Genomic DNA, 13,965 nt, shown 5'->3' with positions numbered 1-13,965 from the left:
GGTGAGCCAGGGACTCCTGTGTGTGCGGGCCACAGGCTGGAGCTTTGGAGCATCAGAGTTAGGGGTGTGAGGTCCTAATGGGGGGCTGCAACTGGAAGCCCCCAAGCTTGGGGGGATAGAGGGCAGCCGGCCGGGTGCTCAGCCTGGGAGCCTGTGGGCCATATCTGCCGGGAGGAGGGCGGCGGGGGCAGGGGTGCGTCTGTGTGACATCGGGGGTCCGTGAGCAGGTGCACGGAGATGGGGGGTGGTGCTGAGGGGCCACGGGCTCTGGAGGGAAGGCGTCCCGGTCACAGGAGGAGGATAGAGGGCAGCCGGCCGGGTGCTGAGGCTGGGAGCCTATGGGCCATATCTGCTGGGAAGAGGGCGGCGGGGCAGGGGCGCGTCTGTGTGACATCGGGGGTCCGTGAGCAGGTGCACGGAGATGGGGGGTGCTGGTGAGGGGCCATGGGCTCTGGAGGGAAGAGGAGGATAGAGGGCAGCCGGCCAGGTGCTGAGGCTGGGAGCCTGTGGGCCGTATCTGCCGGGCGGGGGTCCGTGAGCAGGTGCACAGAGATGGGGGGTGCTGGTCACGGGAGGCCCCAAGGTTGCGTCACTGGTCTCAGGGGTGCATGGCTGGCCGGTGCTTCCCGTGGAGCTGTCCCAGCTGTGTCTCTGGGCCTGGTGCCCCCTTTGGGAAGGTGACGGAGGTTCCTTGGCAGCCTCATTCTGTCTCCGAGGGTCCTTTGGCCCCGACGCCTGCTGTCTGACCCTGGTCAAGGCCCTGCCATTCTCTGGGCTTCGGTATCCCCTCCATAGGGTGGGGGGGGTGGCCAAGCTTGGCTTCTCACGGCCTCCTCTCGCCCGCAGGCCATGGCTGCGGCCAGCACGGCGCGGAAGGCGGTGGGCCCAGTGCCCGAGGCGGCCCAGCCTTTCCTGTTCACCCCGCGCTCGGGCTCTGGGCTGGAGAGCAGCACGGGCCCCCCGCAGGTGGAGTGGGCCGCCCGGCGCCTGGTGTGGGTGCCCTCCGAGCTGCACGGCTTCGAGGCGGCCGCCCTGCGGGATGAGGGCCCCGAGGAGGTGGAGGTGGAGCTGGCGGAGAGCGGGCGCCGGCTGCGGCTGCCCAGGGACCAGGTCCAGCGCATGAACCCCCCTAAGTTCAGCAAGGCTGAAGACATGGCGGACCTCACGTGCCTCAATGAAGCCTCGGTTCTGCACAACCTACGGGAGAGATACTACTCCGGCCTCATCTATGTGAGTGGTGCCCCCGGATGCCTGCCTTCTCCCCCCCAGGAGCCCCCCATGCTTCAGCTCTAAAGCTGGGCCCCAGGGCCCAAGCCCAAACTGGATTGATTGATTAGGAGCCCAGGTGTCAGACCTCTGGGGCTCCCTCTGTCCCCTCCCATCCCTCTCACTGGGAGCTCTGGATTCAAAACCTGGCTCGGTTCTGCCCTCTGTGAGCTTGGCCAACTCCCAGAATTCCTTGCTCTGGGCCTCGGTTTTTTCCGCCCATCAAATGAGGGAGTTGAGCAGAGTGGCCTCTGAGGGAAATAGGGATCCTGTCCGCCCATCCCTCTGCCAAAACCCAACCCTGGTCCCGACTCTGCCTCTGGCTTTCTGCAGAACCAGGCCCAGAATCTGTCCCTCTCTGATCCTCAGCTTCATCTGTAAAGTGGCTCCCTCTCATGCCCCTGGGCCATCCCTTCCTGGCCTCGGTCTCCCGCAGGAGTGGTGTGGAGGGGTGCCCTTCTGTGCTCCGAGGGTGGATGCCTGGGCCCTGATCTCTTAGGGCCTCAGTCTGTGCCTGCAGAAAGGGGGAATGACCGTCCTCCCAGCGCCTGCCTCGGTGGGCTACCTTGGAGGTCTCAGGGCATTGGCCCGGCCCCCACCCGCCCTTCCCCGTGGAAGAGAAGATACAGACGTACCTGCGGTTCAGTCCGGGGCTGGCCACCCCTGCCAGCCACTTTAATGCTCATGGACAAGACCACCCTATCCAAACCCTTCACTTTGGAGGTGGGGAAACTGAGTCCAGGGAGAGGTAGCCAAGACGATGCCTTGAGTGACCAGAGGAAGGGGGTTGAGGTTTGGGGCTCCCAGGAGGCAGGGGGTGACCTAGATGGGTCACCTCGAGCTCTGGGCCTCAGCTGCCCATCTCCCATCTATGAAACAAGGAAGGTTGAAGGGCCCCCCCATCCCCTCCCCCTCCACCCTGGGGACTCAGGCTTCCCTTGATCCTGGGTGTGGCCATCCCAGCCTGCCCTTTGGTCCCCCCCAGGCTCAGATTCTGGCTGCTTCCTTGGGTGTTGCCCTGGGAGCGGGTGGGGCCGGGAAGGAGGAAGCTCCCCTGATGGCCCGGCCTCCCCGCCCTCATTGAGAGAGTATGGGCCTCGGTTTCTCCCTCTGTTAAGTGCAGGCCTGGAATTGTGTAGTAGGCAGGAGACAGAGCCACCTTCGAAGCCTCTCCTCATCCTTGGGCCCATCTGGCAGTGACTTTGCAGGGAGACGGGCCGGCTCCAGGCCTCCCGATCCCCCCCGGGCCCAGGCTAATGAGTCCTGGGACTTGGAGGGGCACCCCTCATGGCGCCACCAAGCATGAGCTACCTGGCCTGGGAATGTGGGTGGGCGGGCCCGCCCTCCAGAAGCGTTGAGAGGTGGGGGGGTGGCAAGAAGAGAGGATGGTGAGATTTGTCTGGGTGCCAGGCCCAGGGTGGGGCCCCTCACCCACCCGACCGGTTGCTCTGGCTCTGGCAGGAGCGCCTCCCTCCAGCTCTCCCCCCTCCTCGCCTTGGCCGCTGCCCCCTTGGCACCCCTCCCCCTCTCCCTTTGCCTCCCTCATCTTCCCTTCCTCCTCCTCTCCATCCCCCTTTTCCTCCTGTTTCTCCCCCTCCCTCTCCCCCCTTTCCTCCTCTCCCCCTCCCCTTTCCTCCTCCTCCCCCTCCCCTTTCTTCCTCCTCTCCCTCCCCTCCCCTCTTTCCTCCCCTTCCCTTCCCCTCCCCTCAGTGGTCCCCCAGGTCTAGGAGGGGCATGGTCAGGTGCCGCTCTGGTCTCAGAGCCTGCTGAACACCATGTTGACCCGGTGCCTGTGGGTTGACTGAGCACTTTGCATGTGTTGTCGTTAATCAACACCAGCCAAATTCCAGGCTCAGATCCGTACCCATTTAACATTCGACGGGCATTTATTAAGCGCCTGCTGTGTGCCCCCCTGCCTTTCCTCTCAGTCACTCTGGCAAGGGTCACAGAACTCGTCTGCATCACCTCCGCTTTATCGATGAGCCAGGCCCCCATGGCTGAGTCCGGGCCTGGGGAGCAGGACCCCCTCTGACCCCTCTCCCTCCCTGCAGACGTACTCAGGCCTCTTCTGTGTGGTCATCAATCCTTACAAGCAGCTGCCCATCTATACGGAAGCCATTGTGGAGATGTACCGCGGCAAGAAGCGCCACGAGGTCCCGCCCCACGTGTACGCGGTCACTGAGGGGGCCTACCGCAGCATGCTGCAAGGTCAGGCGGCAGGAGGGGCACCCCGAAGCAGGCCTGAGGGCCCCCCCTCCCCCGAGAGCCTCTAGGCCACACCCTCCCTGGCCGTCTAGAACGCCCTTGTTCTGCCAGCCCCAGGATGGGGGTGGAGAGGAGGGGGCACAGAGAGGAGGAGAGCCCGGGCGGCAAGGGGGGGTGTGGCCCGTGCTGAGGCTCTGGGCTTCCAGTCACGGGCAGCACCCTCGGGGGTCAGAACAGCCAGGCCATGCTGACAGTACAGCCTTCCAGAGGCTGCCTGGAGGCCTTGTCACAAGCTTGAGCCTGGTCTGAGGCCACAAGGAGGGGAGGACAAGGCTGTGGGCCACAGAAAAGAAGCTGGCCTTGGGGCTCAGACCCCAGCTCTGCCCCTTAGCTGCCGGCTGGGCCTGGGCTGCTGAGTTCCTGTGTGCGTGCGTGTGTGTGTGCATGTACGCGCACGTGCGCGTGGCAGGGGAGACTGCCTGGCCACAGAGGTTCCTCGTGTGTCTGTGCCCAGGACCCTTCACGGTGGAGGCGCTTCCTTCCTCCTAGGGGGCTGCCTGGGGAGTTTTCCACACTGAAGGATGGTGCCCGCAAAGAGCTCAGGGTCCCAGTGTGGACCTCGCCTTGGGCCCAGGGCGCTGCCCCAGACTCTGGAGGAGCTACAAAGACTCCCCAGAGCTTTTAAAAGAAATCTTTTTCAATTGGCAAGCGCATAATTTGTGTCCCATGAGATAAAGGAAACATAGCAGGCATAGCTGAGCAAAGCTGGTGCCCACGTTGGCCAGGCCCACCGAGGCCTAGCCCTGTTCCTCGAGGCCAAGCTCTGGGCGGCCCAGAGGGCCAGGGCTGGCCGTCTGCTTGGGACCCCCGTGGTGCCATGATGCTCAGCTTCCCTCCGGCCTCCACGGGACGGCAGCCCAGCGGGTCCTCGGAGGCAGTGGGCAGCCTGTCTAAGCTAAGCAGCCCACGGAGGACAGGACAGGCGCTTCGAGCTCATCCCCTACACCCCCTGCTTCACGGAGGGGGAAACCAAGGCGGGGCAGAGCTTGGCCCAAGGCCCAGCCCAGTCCGTGGGCCCTCCTGGGAGCTGGGGTTGGGACTAGGGGGTCAGCCACCTGGCCTGTAGGCAGCAGCGTCTCAGTGACATCTGTCTCTGTCCCCTACAGACCGGGAGGACCAATCCATCCTCTGCACGTGAGTGACCCCCCACCCCCGGACTCTGCGGGAGGCGGGATGGCTTGGGAAGGGGGGAGTGGGGCCTGCTCACCTCCCCTGCTGCCTCTCCCTCAGGGGCGAGTCTGGGGCCGGCAAGACAGAAAACACAAAGAAAGTCATTCAGTACCTGGCTCACGTGGCCTCGTCCCCGAAGGGCCGGAGGGAGCAGGGCGCCCCGGTGAGTCTCCCTCCAGCCGCCCCTCCTGGCCCCAGGGTGCTCTTCCCCAGACCCGCCCCCCTCCCCAAGGCCTGTCCATCCAGGTCCTTAGCCTTCCCTCTCATGCTGCCGGCTCTTTCCCACCTCAGGGCCCGGCTTCCTGCCCCTCTCCTCCTGGACTCTCCCCTGGGGCACCTTCCTTGGCTCTCCTTTGCCCGCCATCCCTCGTGGTCCAGGTGGGGAAACTGAGGGCCAGCACGGAGACGGGCCTTCCCTGAGGCTCCGCAGTGAGCCCTGGCTTGGCTTTAAAGTTGCCTGTTGTGCTTTCTGGTTGTCAGCACCCCCCAGCCTGAAAGTCAGTGCAGCCTCAGCCCCGAGGCCCTGAAAGCGGCAGGCCGCTCTGCTGAGAGCCACGCAGGGAGCCCGAGGCCCAGAGCTGCACGGATTTGCCCAGATTTGGGCCTCGCTCTGGCCTCTCGCCTCCTCAGCCGGGGGCCTGCTGTCGTCACTTCTTCAGTCTGTCATTTCTGGGCCCGGGGAGGGGAAGGGGATCTCTGGTCGTTAGGAGCCGTGGGACCTCTAAAAAATCCTGGAGCACCTCCGACTTCCTCATCTGTAAAATGGGGGGAACGATCCTTGTAGCACGCAAAGAGCTGTGAGGATAGGGCCATGACGGTCCTGAGGGCAGGAAGTGAGAGGCTGGGACCCAGGAGCCCCCAAAGGTGGCACCTCTGGGGGATGAGTGAGAGGCCGGGACCCGGGGGCCCCCGAAGACAGCACCTCTGGGGGATGAATGAGAAGCCGGGACCCGGGGGCCCCCGAAGGTGAGAGACTGGAACCTGCGGCCCCCAAAGGTGGGACCTCTGCCCTGTGGGGGACAAGGACATAAATGATCGCCCCAGAGCAGAGTGGGTCTGGATCAGGGGGAGAGCAGGAGCCCCAAGAAATGGGAGCTTTGGGAGTCTTCTCAGAAGAGACGCAAGGAACGGGGCTGACAAAAATGCCCAGGGACAGGCTAGAAAAATGAGCCGAAGGTGCTAGGTGGCAAGCGGAGGCCTTGAATGCCAGGATGAGGAGGGCCGTGTGCTCCTGGACCTAAAGCGTGAACAGCTAACTCTGGGGGCCCTCCATGTGTCTGTCCTGTGTTCCATGTGCCGTGTCCTGGTCTGTGTCCTGTGTTCCCGTGTGCTGGGTCTGTCCTGCCTTCCTGTGAATTCCCCAGAACCCTACCAGCATGGTGGCCTACGTGAGTAGCGGCCTCCCTCTGCCCAAACCCGCCTCCCACGGTGCACCGGGCCCCGACCCAACGGCCTCCCCCGACCCGCACTCCCACCCCGGCTCCCACCTGCCAGTGACCCCTGTGCCTGGCCCCTCAGGGTGAGCTGGAACGGCAACTGCTCCAAGCCAACCCCATCCTGGAGGCCTTCGGGAACGCCAAGACCGTGAAGAATGACAACTCTTCTCGCTTTGTGAGCCGCAGGGCCCCTGGCGGGTGGGAGCTGCGGGTTTTTGCACCCCGTGGGGATCCAGGGCCAGGCAGAACAGAAGCTGATGTCCCTGGGAGCCGTGCGGGGTGGGAGGGGGACAGGCCTCAGGGAGTCACCCAGGGCTGGGGGCTCCCACAAGGGGCTTGGGCCTTCCCTGGAAGCGGGAGCGGGCAGAGAAGGGAGGAAGAACCATCTTAGCGGGACAGTTTCCTCTTCTCTCCCACCCCAGGGCAAGTTCATCAGGATCAACTTTGATGTGGCAGGTTACATTGTGGGGGCCAACATTGAGACCTGTATCCTTGGGGCTGGGGGCTTGGAGTGGGGGAGGGGGGGTGGGGAGCATCTGGGGGCTCCGTGTGGGGGGCAGTGGGGAGGACGGCTAGGGGGGCAGAGGTGGGGAGCATCTGGAGGGAACAGGGGAAGGGCAGCAGCCACAGAGCTTGCTCAGGTGGGGGCATTGTGGCCTGGCTCCTTGACCGCCCTCACCCCAGACTTGCTGGAGAAGTCCCGGGCTATCCGGCAGGCCAAAGACGAATGCAGCTTCCACATCTTCTACCAGCTGCTTGGGGGAGCCGGGGAGCAGATGAAAGGTCCGTGGGCTCCCCCTCCCAGTACGCCGTCGTAGGGAGGACGGGGCCCCATAAAACCAAAGGGCTAGTGGTGTCCGGAGAAGAGTGCCCCCCCCATTCTGTGCTCTCAGGCCCCTCCTGGCTTGGACAGGCCGGGTCCAAGACCCTCCATGGCTCCCTGTGCCCCCGCACCCCCGAGATGGTGGGGGTGGGGCCCGAGGCTCTTCCGTGGGTGCCCCCTCTCAAGCTCCACACCCTCTTTCTTCCTTCCTTTCCCCTCTACCACAGAGGACCTCCTTCTCCAGCCGTGCTCCGAGTACCGCTTCCTCACCAACGGGCCGGCGTCGTCCCCAGGCCAGGAGCGCGAGCTGTTCCATGAGACCCTGGAATCCCTGCGTGTCCTGGGCTTTACCCACGAGGAGATTGTCTGTGAGTAGGCCTGGGGCCTGAGCTGGGCCCCTGCTGGACCCGGACGGAATGTCCCCAGGAGAGGCGACTCCCAGCAGGAGGGGACCCCAGAGGGCTCCAGATGAGGGGAGTGAGGCCTGTCTGGCTGCAGCGTGATGCCTGGGCTTCATGCCCGAGTCTGATGGCTCCAGACTGGCCGTGTTTCCCACAGTGCCCTGCAGTGTTGACATGCAGGGAGAGAACCCCAGCCGGAGACATGGTTCAAGGCCCAGCCTGGCCTGGGACCAGCCGGGTGCCTCTGCCCCAAGTTGGGGTTGGAGTCTATTAGTCAATCAACAAGCACTAATTCAGCCCGCTCTGTCGCAGACCCTGGAGGGTGCCGTAGAGCAGCTCAGTTAGGACTGGAAAGGCCAGCTCTCAGAGGAACTAGTCTGGCCCTCGTCTTAGAGGGGTAAACTGAGGCAAAGAGAGACTCCATCACAGCAGCTTAGAGCTAGAATCACGCGGGCCTCTTTGGCTCTCCCAGGCCCAAGAGCTTCCCTTTCTAAAACTGACTTTCTTGGGCTGTTTTCATAACTGAGCAGAGGCCCAGATGGCCCTGGCTCATTTCAGCTCACGGATGTCAGTAGCTGGGCCCTGCCCATTTTTCAGGTGAGGATGTCTCCCTCCGGCTTCCTCCCAGAGCTGCTGGCTCCCCCGGGGGCCCAGAGGCGCCTCTGGCTCTTCCTCTGGCTTTCGGACTGCCCAGGTCTCCTGACCTTCAGCCTCTAGCCACCTCCAAGGTCTCAGCAGTCCGCCTACAAACAGACTGGTTTCCACATGCAGAGCCCGGGGTGCTGTTCCCATAAAAAACAATTACAACAATTAACCAAGCAAGCTGACGATTGTGATCGAAAGCTGCATTTATAAAAGGCTGCAATGGAGCATGGGAATGGAGGAGGCTTAGCTGGAGTGCTAGTCAGATGGAAAAAACCTGGAGGTCTTAGTGGACCACAAACTCACTATGTGTCAATGGCTCCACAACACCCACTGTGATTGAAAAGCTGCATTAGTGGAGGCAAGCGGAGGGTGAGCCACCTCTGCAGCCCCGGGGTGGGTCCATCCTTAGCATTTGAAGGGCTCAGGCTATTTCGCCCAAAGAAGAGACTGGGCAGGGAGATGGGGATGAACTGGGTTGTGTAGGAGAAGCAGGTTTGTTTTGTTTGGCCCCAGGGGCAGCGCCAGGAGTGCCCAATAAGCATCTATCAAACACCTATGTGAGCCGGGCAGTGGGGACACAGCTCTGAGAGGGAGGCAGCCTTGCCCTCCAGGAGCCCATGTCCCACACAGATGGGCCCCAAACCCAGGGGATGATCAGCAGAGAGGAGGTGTCTGAGCTGATCTGCCACTGGCTGAGGGCAGAGGGCAGGGCACAGCCTCCCAGGTCCTGATGTCCGGGGCGGACTGAAGCTTGGCTTGGGGCAATGCCCACCTGCAGAGGCCCAGAATAAGCCTTGGTGGCAGCTGAGCCCAAGGGGTTGGGCTTCCTTAGTGGGGGGCTTCAGGAGGGGGCTGGAGGACCGTGGGGGGGCCGACCGTTGGTGGCGCCCTGACGGGTGCCTGCCCGTCCCCCACTCCAGGAGGGCAGGGTGTGGCCAGCCAAAGAACAGGCCTTTGGAATGCTCCCTGCCTCCCCGCCTCCCCCCTCCAGCCCAGAGGGCTCTTCAGTAGCTGAAGAATGACACTTGGCATTCCAGTCTGAGCTCCTCAACACCTGACCCACAGATGGGGAACAGGGGGGAGGGGCACCAGGCAGCTTGGGCCAAGGCCTGGGCCACCCTGCGGCAGTCAGGAGGAGCGAGGGGGCCTGGGGTCAGACCTAGGAGCAGTGGCACCGAAGGACTGCTGGGCCTGTTAGGCGGCTAGAGAGAGAGAGAGAGAGAGGCGGAGGCAGGTCCCAGCCTGCAGGGGCCTGGGCCCAAGTCCATTCTCATACATTCGACTGCACAAAAGAGAACCAGGCCCTGCTCACCAAGGGCAAGAAGCCGGGGTGGGGCCTTGGGGCGCCCCTGCATCAAGAAAGGGTCCCCCAGGAAGGTGTGAGGAGCCAGGCAGAGGAAGGGCAGAGCCTTTAGTAACAGAGAGATTTGGGAGCCAGAGAGTGGAGACGAGAGGCCAGCTTATCGGGCAGAACTGGGGAGAAGCTGGCCAGGGGGCAGCGCGGCTCAGCTCCTCTCTCCCCCAACTCCCACAGCCATGTTACGAGTGGTGTCTGCTGTTCTCCAGTTTGGAAACATCTCCCTGAAGAAGGAGAGACATTCGGACCAGGCCACCATGCCAGACAACACAGGTAGCCCCAGGGAGCCGCCGGGGAGCAGTGACTGGGATGAGGGTCGGAGGGCTGCCGTAGGAGATAGCACCGACTTTGGGGGTAGTGAGCTCCCTGTCACTTGAAGTGTTCAAGCAACATCCGGCTGATGTAGCGGGAATCCCTGAGCTGGTACATTTAGCTATACCTAGGTAGCCTCTGGGGCCTCTCCCTGTCTCTGTGTGTGTGTGTGTGTGTGTGTGTGTTCCATAAATCTGGCCAAGTCCTTGATAAAACTGTACAATGATAACAGTGGTGAGAAGCGTCACAGCATTTTAAATGTCAAAAGGCTTTCCCAGCGACCACCCCAAGCGTCACAAAGCACCCAGCTGTTGGAAGTCCTCTGATTGTCACTACCCATCAGTGTTTGAATAGACCCCTCCCGCTCCCGCCTGGCAAACCTGCCCTTGGACCTAAAAAACAAGTGGAGAGGTGCCTTGAGCCCTGGAGGCCAAAGGGTGGAGAGAAGCAGCATTCCAGTCCCCCACCCCTCCAGGGACTGAGGGAGCCGCGGCTCGTGGGGTGCTGGCCTCGACTGTTGTTTTGTAATTCTTTCTGTTCTCTTTGCCTGGCTGTCCTGGTCCAGATTGCTCATCTAGCCCTGCATGCTTGTACAGGCTGTATCAACTTGGACGCGTTTTCCCACATTTCTCTGAGTTCCTCACTTGGTCATCCTTCGGGTACACGATGCCACCCAGTCACCTGCTCACTTGTGTAGCCATTACCCATTAGGGGCAGAGTCAGAATTGGACTTCTATCTGATTTCTTGGCTACTACCACAACGTGCTACCAGGAATCTTTTGGTGTTTATAGTACTTTTCATCCTGTCCTTGGCTTTTTTTTGTTGTTGTTGTTGTTTTTTGGTGAGGCAATCAGGGTTAAGAGTCACACAGATAGTGAGTGTTATGTGTCTGAGGCCGGATTTGAACTCAGGTCCTTCTGACTCCAGGGCCGGTGCTCTATCCGCTGTGCCACCTAGCTGCCTCTGTCCTTGGCTTTCTTGAGGGTTTGAGGGTCAAAGGGTAGGGATGCTTTAGTCAGTCAATCAACAAGTGCCCCCTCTTTGCCCAGTTCTGGAGAGACAAAGAAAAAGCAAAAACAGGTCCTCCCCCCAGGGAGCTTTCCTTCTGATGGGGGAGACAACATTTATAAATCTGAACGTACACGATATAGGATAGGTGGAAGGTTGCCTTAGAGGAGACATCACTGACAATTTCAAAGGCCATGAAAGGCCTTCTGAATGTGGTGACTTGAGCTGAGGCTTGAGGGAAGTCAGGGATGCTAAACGTGGGGGGTCAAGAGGTAGAGGACCAGTTAGTGCAGAGGCCCACAGCTGGGGATGGAGTGCCGGTCATGTCCACGGAGGAGCAGGTGACCAGTGCAGCTGGCCTGTGGAGTACCCAGAGAAGAGCACGACATGGGGAGCTTTGGGCAGAATGACTGGACCAATATATAGCTCCACCAACTATGTATTAGTGTCCCTGTCTTTCTTCAACCCCTCCAACTTTGACTGTTCCTATCTCTTGTCATCTTTGCCAGTTCACTGAGAGGGAGGTGAAACTCAGAATTATTTTGAGGTGGACTCCTCTCATTGCTAGTGATTTGGAGGCCATCTCTTTCCTATGGTTGATAAGTTAGCAATTCTTCTTTTGAGAAACTGTTCATGTCCTTTGACCACTTCCCTATTGGGGAATGACTCTTGGTCTTCTATGTTTTATTATTTCCCTGCATCAGGCCTTTATCAGAGAGATTTTGTGTAATTTTTCCCCCAGACTAGAGTGGCCCCTATCCTGGCTGCATTGATTTTGTTTGGGCAAAAGCTCTTTTATCTCCTGTGATGAGATGATCTTTACCTCTTGCAATCTCCTCTATCCTTTGTTTGGTTAACGATTCCTCCCCTAAAATGGCTAAACTCATTGGGGTACATGGGCATAACTCAATAATAACTGCACCATAAGAAGTCAAAAATATGAGAAAATTGGAGCACAGGAAGATGTATCAGAACTGATGGAGAGAAGGAAGAGAAAGCAGGAGAACGATGATGGGGATAATGTCAGGGGACAGAACAAAGATGCTGAAATGCTGCCCGATGAGCCCAGAGAAGGTCATCATTAATCAGGACGATGTGCCTCCCACCTGTCTGTGCAGCAGGGGCTCTGCACACCCTGGCGGGCCAGCTCGCTTGGCTGAATGCTCACTCTCTTTTTAAAATCCTTGTTGGGAGGGAGGGGAGGAAAGGGTTATGGATAAACCAAAGTCTCAATTTTTTAAAAAGCTACGTCTAAAGAAATAAAATCTTAGGCAAAGACAAAAGCAAATTCTCCCCTTAGGTGTAGTCATGAAAGGTTTCTCCATCTGTTTTCCTCCAAGAGGCCTCAGACCTTAACCCGCTCCTTCCTTCCTCCCTGATAGCGGCCCAGAAACTCTGCCGCTTGCTCGGCTTGGGAGTGACCGATTTCTCCCGTGCGCTGCTCTCCCCCCGCATCAAGGTTGGGCGCGACTACGTGCAGAAGGCTCAGAGCAAGGAGCAGGTACTGACCGGGGCAGGCAGGAGGAGGGAATGGCAGGATAAGGACCACCCTGATGACCCGGGAGGAGCACGACAGGGAGGGGAGTGCCTGGGGGAGAAGGGCTGATTTCTGCTCAGGGGGAGGAGCTGTCCCGTCATGGAATGGGCTGCCCGAGGAAGGAGGGGGGACGGAGAGGGCTGCGACTGAGCCCTTGTGAGGGGTGTTGTGGGAGGTAGGGGCTCGAACAAAAGCCCCCTGAGAATGTCTTTCTCCTTTCTGCCTCTAGCCCCTCCTGGTCCTCCATTCTGTCTCCCCCCCACCCTCTGTCTCCATCCCTCCCCAACCCTCTCTCCCATCCCCCTCTGTCTCTGCCCCACCTCCCATCCCTGTCCCTCTCCCGGGGCTCTCACTGCCTGTGGTCAAGGCTGGGGGTTGGGGTTGTGGCCCAGCGGGTCCTGGGATGGCTCCTGCTGTGGTCACAGCCCAGTCGCGGCACCCGACTCCATCCTGTCTCCAACCCTCTGGGCCCTCTCTTGCACACAGGCTGACTTTGCCTTGGAAGCCTTGGCCAAAGCCACCTATGAGCGCCTCTTTCGCTGGCTTGTGCTCCGCCTCAACCGCGCCCTGGACCGAAGCCCTCGCCAGGGGGCCTCCTTCCTGGGCATCCTGGACATCGCTGGCTTCGAGATCTTCCAGGTGAGATCTGGACCTTCCCCTGCCCCGCCCTTGGCTGTCCTCGACACCTGGTCCAGGCCTGCTCGGTCTCCCCCACCCGCCTGTTCCTCCTGACTTCCTCTTGGCTGATGACCAGCAGTGGTTAGGGCACACGGAGTCAGGGTGACCCACTTAGCAGCTGTGTGACCCTGGGCAAGTGACTTGACTTCTCTGCAAGCCTCCGTTTCCTCATCTGTAAAGGTGCGTGACAGGAGCACCTCCCTCCCAGACTCATTGCATCAAATGAGACAATATTTTGGGGGTTTTTTGTGAGTCAGTTGGCATTAAGTGACTTGCCCAGGATCACACAGCTAGTGAGTGTTATGTGTCTGAGGCCGGATTTGAACTCAGGTCCTTCTGACTCCAGAGCTGGTGCTCTGTACACCGCGCCACCTCGCTGCCCCCAAATGGGACAATATTTGCAAAGCGCGTTGCAAACCTTAAAGTGCTATGAAGGGTAGCTATCATTATTGTCATCTCACTGGGTCTCTTTCCCCAGTCACTCAGCTTCCTCCCACCCCGGCCTCAGCTTCTCAGCTTTTCCCCCTCACCACCCCTGCGGGGTCACCAGCTGGGCCATCTGGGTCTCCTCTCCTGTTCCCTCCCCCTGCTCTCTGTGGCCTTCATCTAGCATACTTGTCCTGTAGCAGGCCTAGGGCTTGGAATCCTTGTCTTCCTGCTATGGTGGGGAAACTAAGGGGGAGATGGGCTTGACCTGGCCTGGCTGTCCAGCCCCGCCCACCTGGCCTGTCCCGCCCACTGCCTGGCCTCCCCACCCCCCACTGTCTGACTTCTCTTATCCAACACCGCCCACTATCTGGCCTCTCCCCCCGATCCCCCCCAATCCACTATCTAGCCCCGTCCACCTGGCCTGCCCCGCCCACTGCCTGGCCTCTCCTGACAAGTCCCATCCACTATCTAGCCCCGCCCACCTGGCCTGCCCCGCCCACTGCCTGGCCTCTCCTGACAAGTCCCATCCACTATCTAGCCCCGCCCACCTGGCCTGCCCCACCCACTGTCTGGCCTCTCCCCCTGACCAGCCCCGCCCATACAACCTGCCCCGCCCACTGCCTGGCCTTCCCCCCCC

General features: G+C 60.7%; 1 protein-coding gene across 1 annotated transcript in view; it reads left to right on the top strand.

The window, feature by feature from the left end:
- Nucleotides 1-846: 846 nt before the first annotated feature.
- MYH14 (myosin heavy chain 14) overlaps nt 847-13,965 on the top strand; it is a 36,259-nt gene continuing 23,140 nt past the window's right edge. The window contains exons 1-12 of the mRNA XM_027860900.1: nt 847-1,230; nt 3,318-3,474; nt 4,638-4,665; nt 4,762-4,864; nt 6,066-6,089; nt 6,220-6,312; nt 6,560-6,623; nt 6,822-6,920; nt 7,188-7,328; nt 9,541-9,636; nt 12,067-12,185; nt 12,708-12,860. Coding sequence (XP_027716701.1) covers nt 850-1,230; nt 3,318-3,474; nt 4,638-4,665; nt 4,762-4,864; nt 6,066-6,089; nt 6,220-6,312; nt 6,560-6,623; nt 6,822-6,920; nt 7,188-7,328; nt 9,541-9,636; nt 12,067-12,185; nt 12,708-12,860 — 1,458 coding nt within the window. The 5' untranslated portion in view covers nt 847-849. The remainder of the gene's footprint in view (nt 1,231-3,317; nt 3,475-4,637; nt 4,666-4,761; nt 4,865-6,065; nt 6,090-6,219; nt 6,313-6,559; nt 6,624-6,821; nt 6,921-7,187; nt 7,329-9,540; nt 9,637-12,066; nt 12,186-12,707; nt 12,861-13,965) is intronic.

The sequence above is a fragment of the Vombatus ursinus genome, unplaced genomic scaffold (assembly GCF_900497805.2).
Source record: "Vombatus ursinus unplaced genomic scaffold, bare-nosed wombat genome assembly UNPS02014308.1, whole genome shotgun sequence".
NCBI lineage: Eukaryota > Metazoa > Chordata > Mammalia > Diprotodontia > Vombatidae > Vombatus > Vombatus ursinus.
The sequence above is the reverse complement of the archived record's forward strand: the minus strand, read 5'-3'. Positions and strand labels throughout refer to the sequence as shown.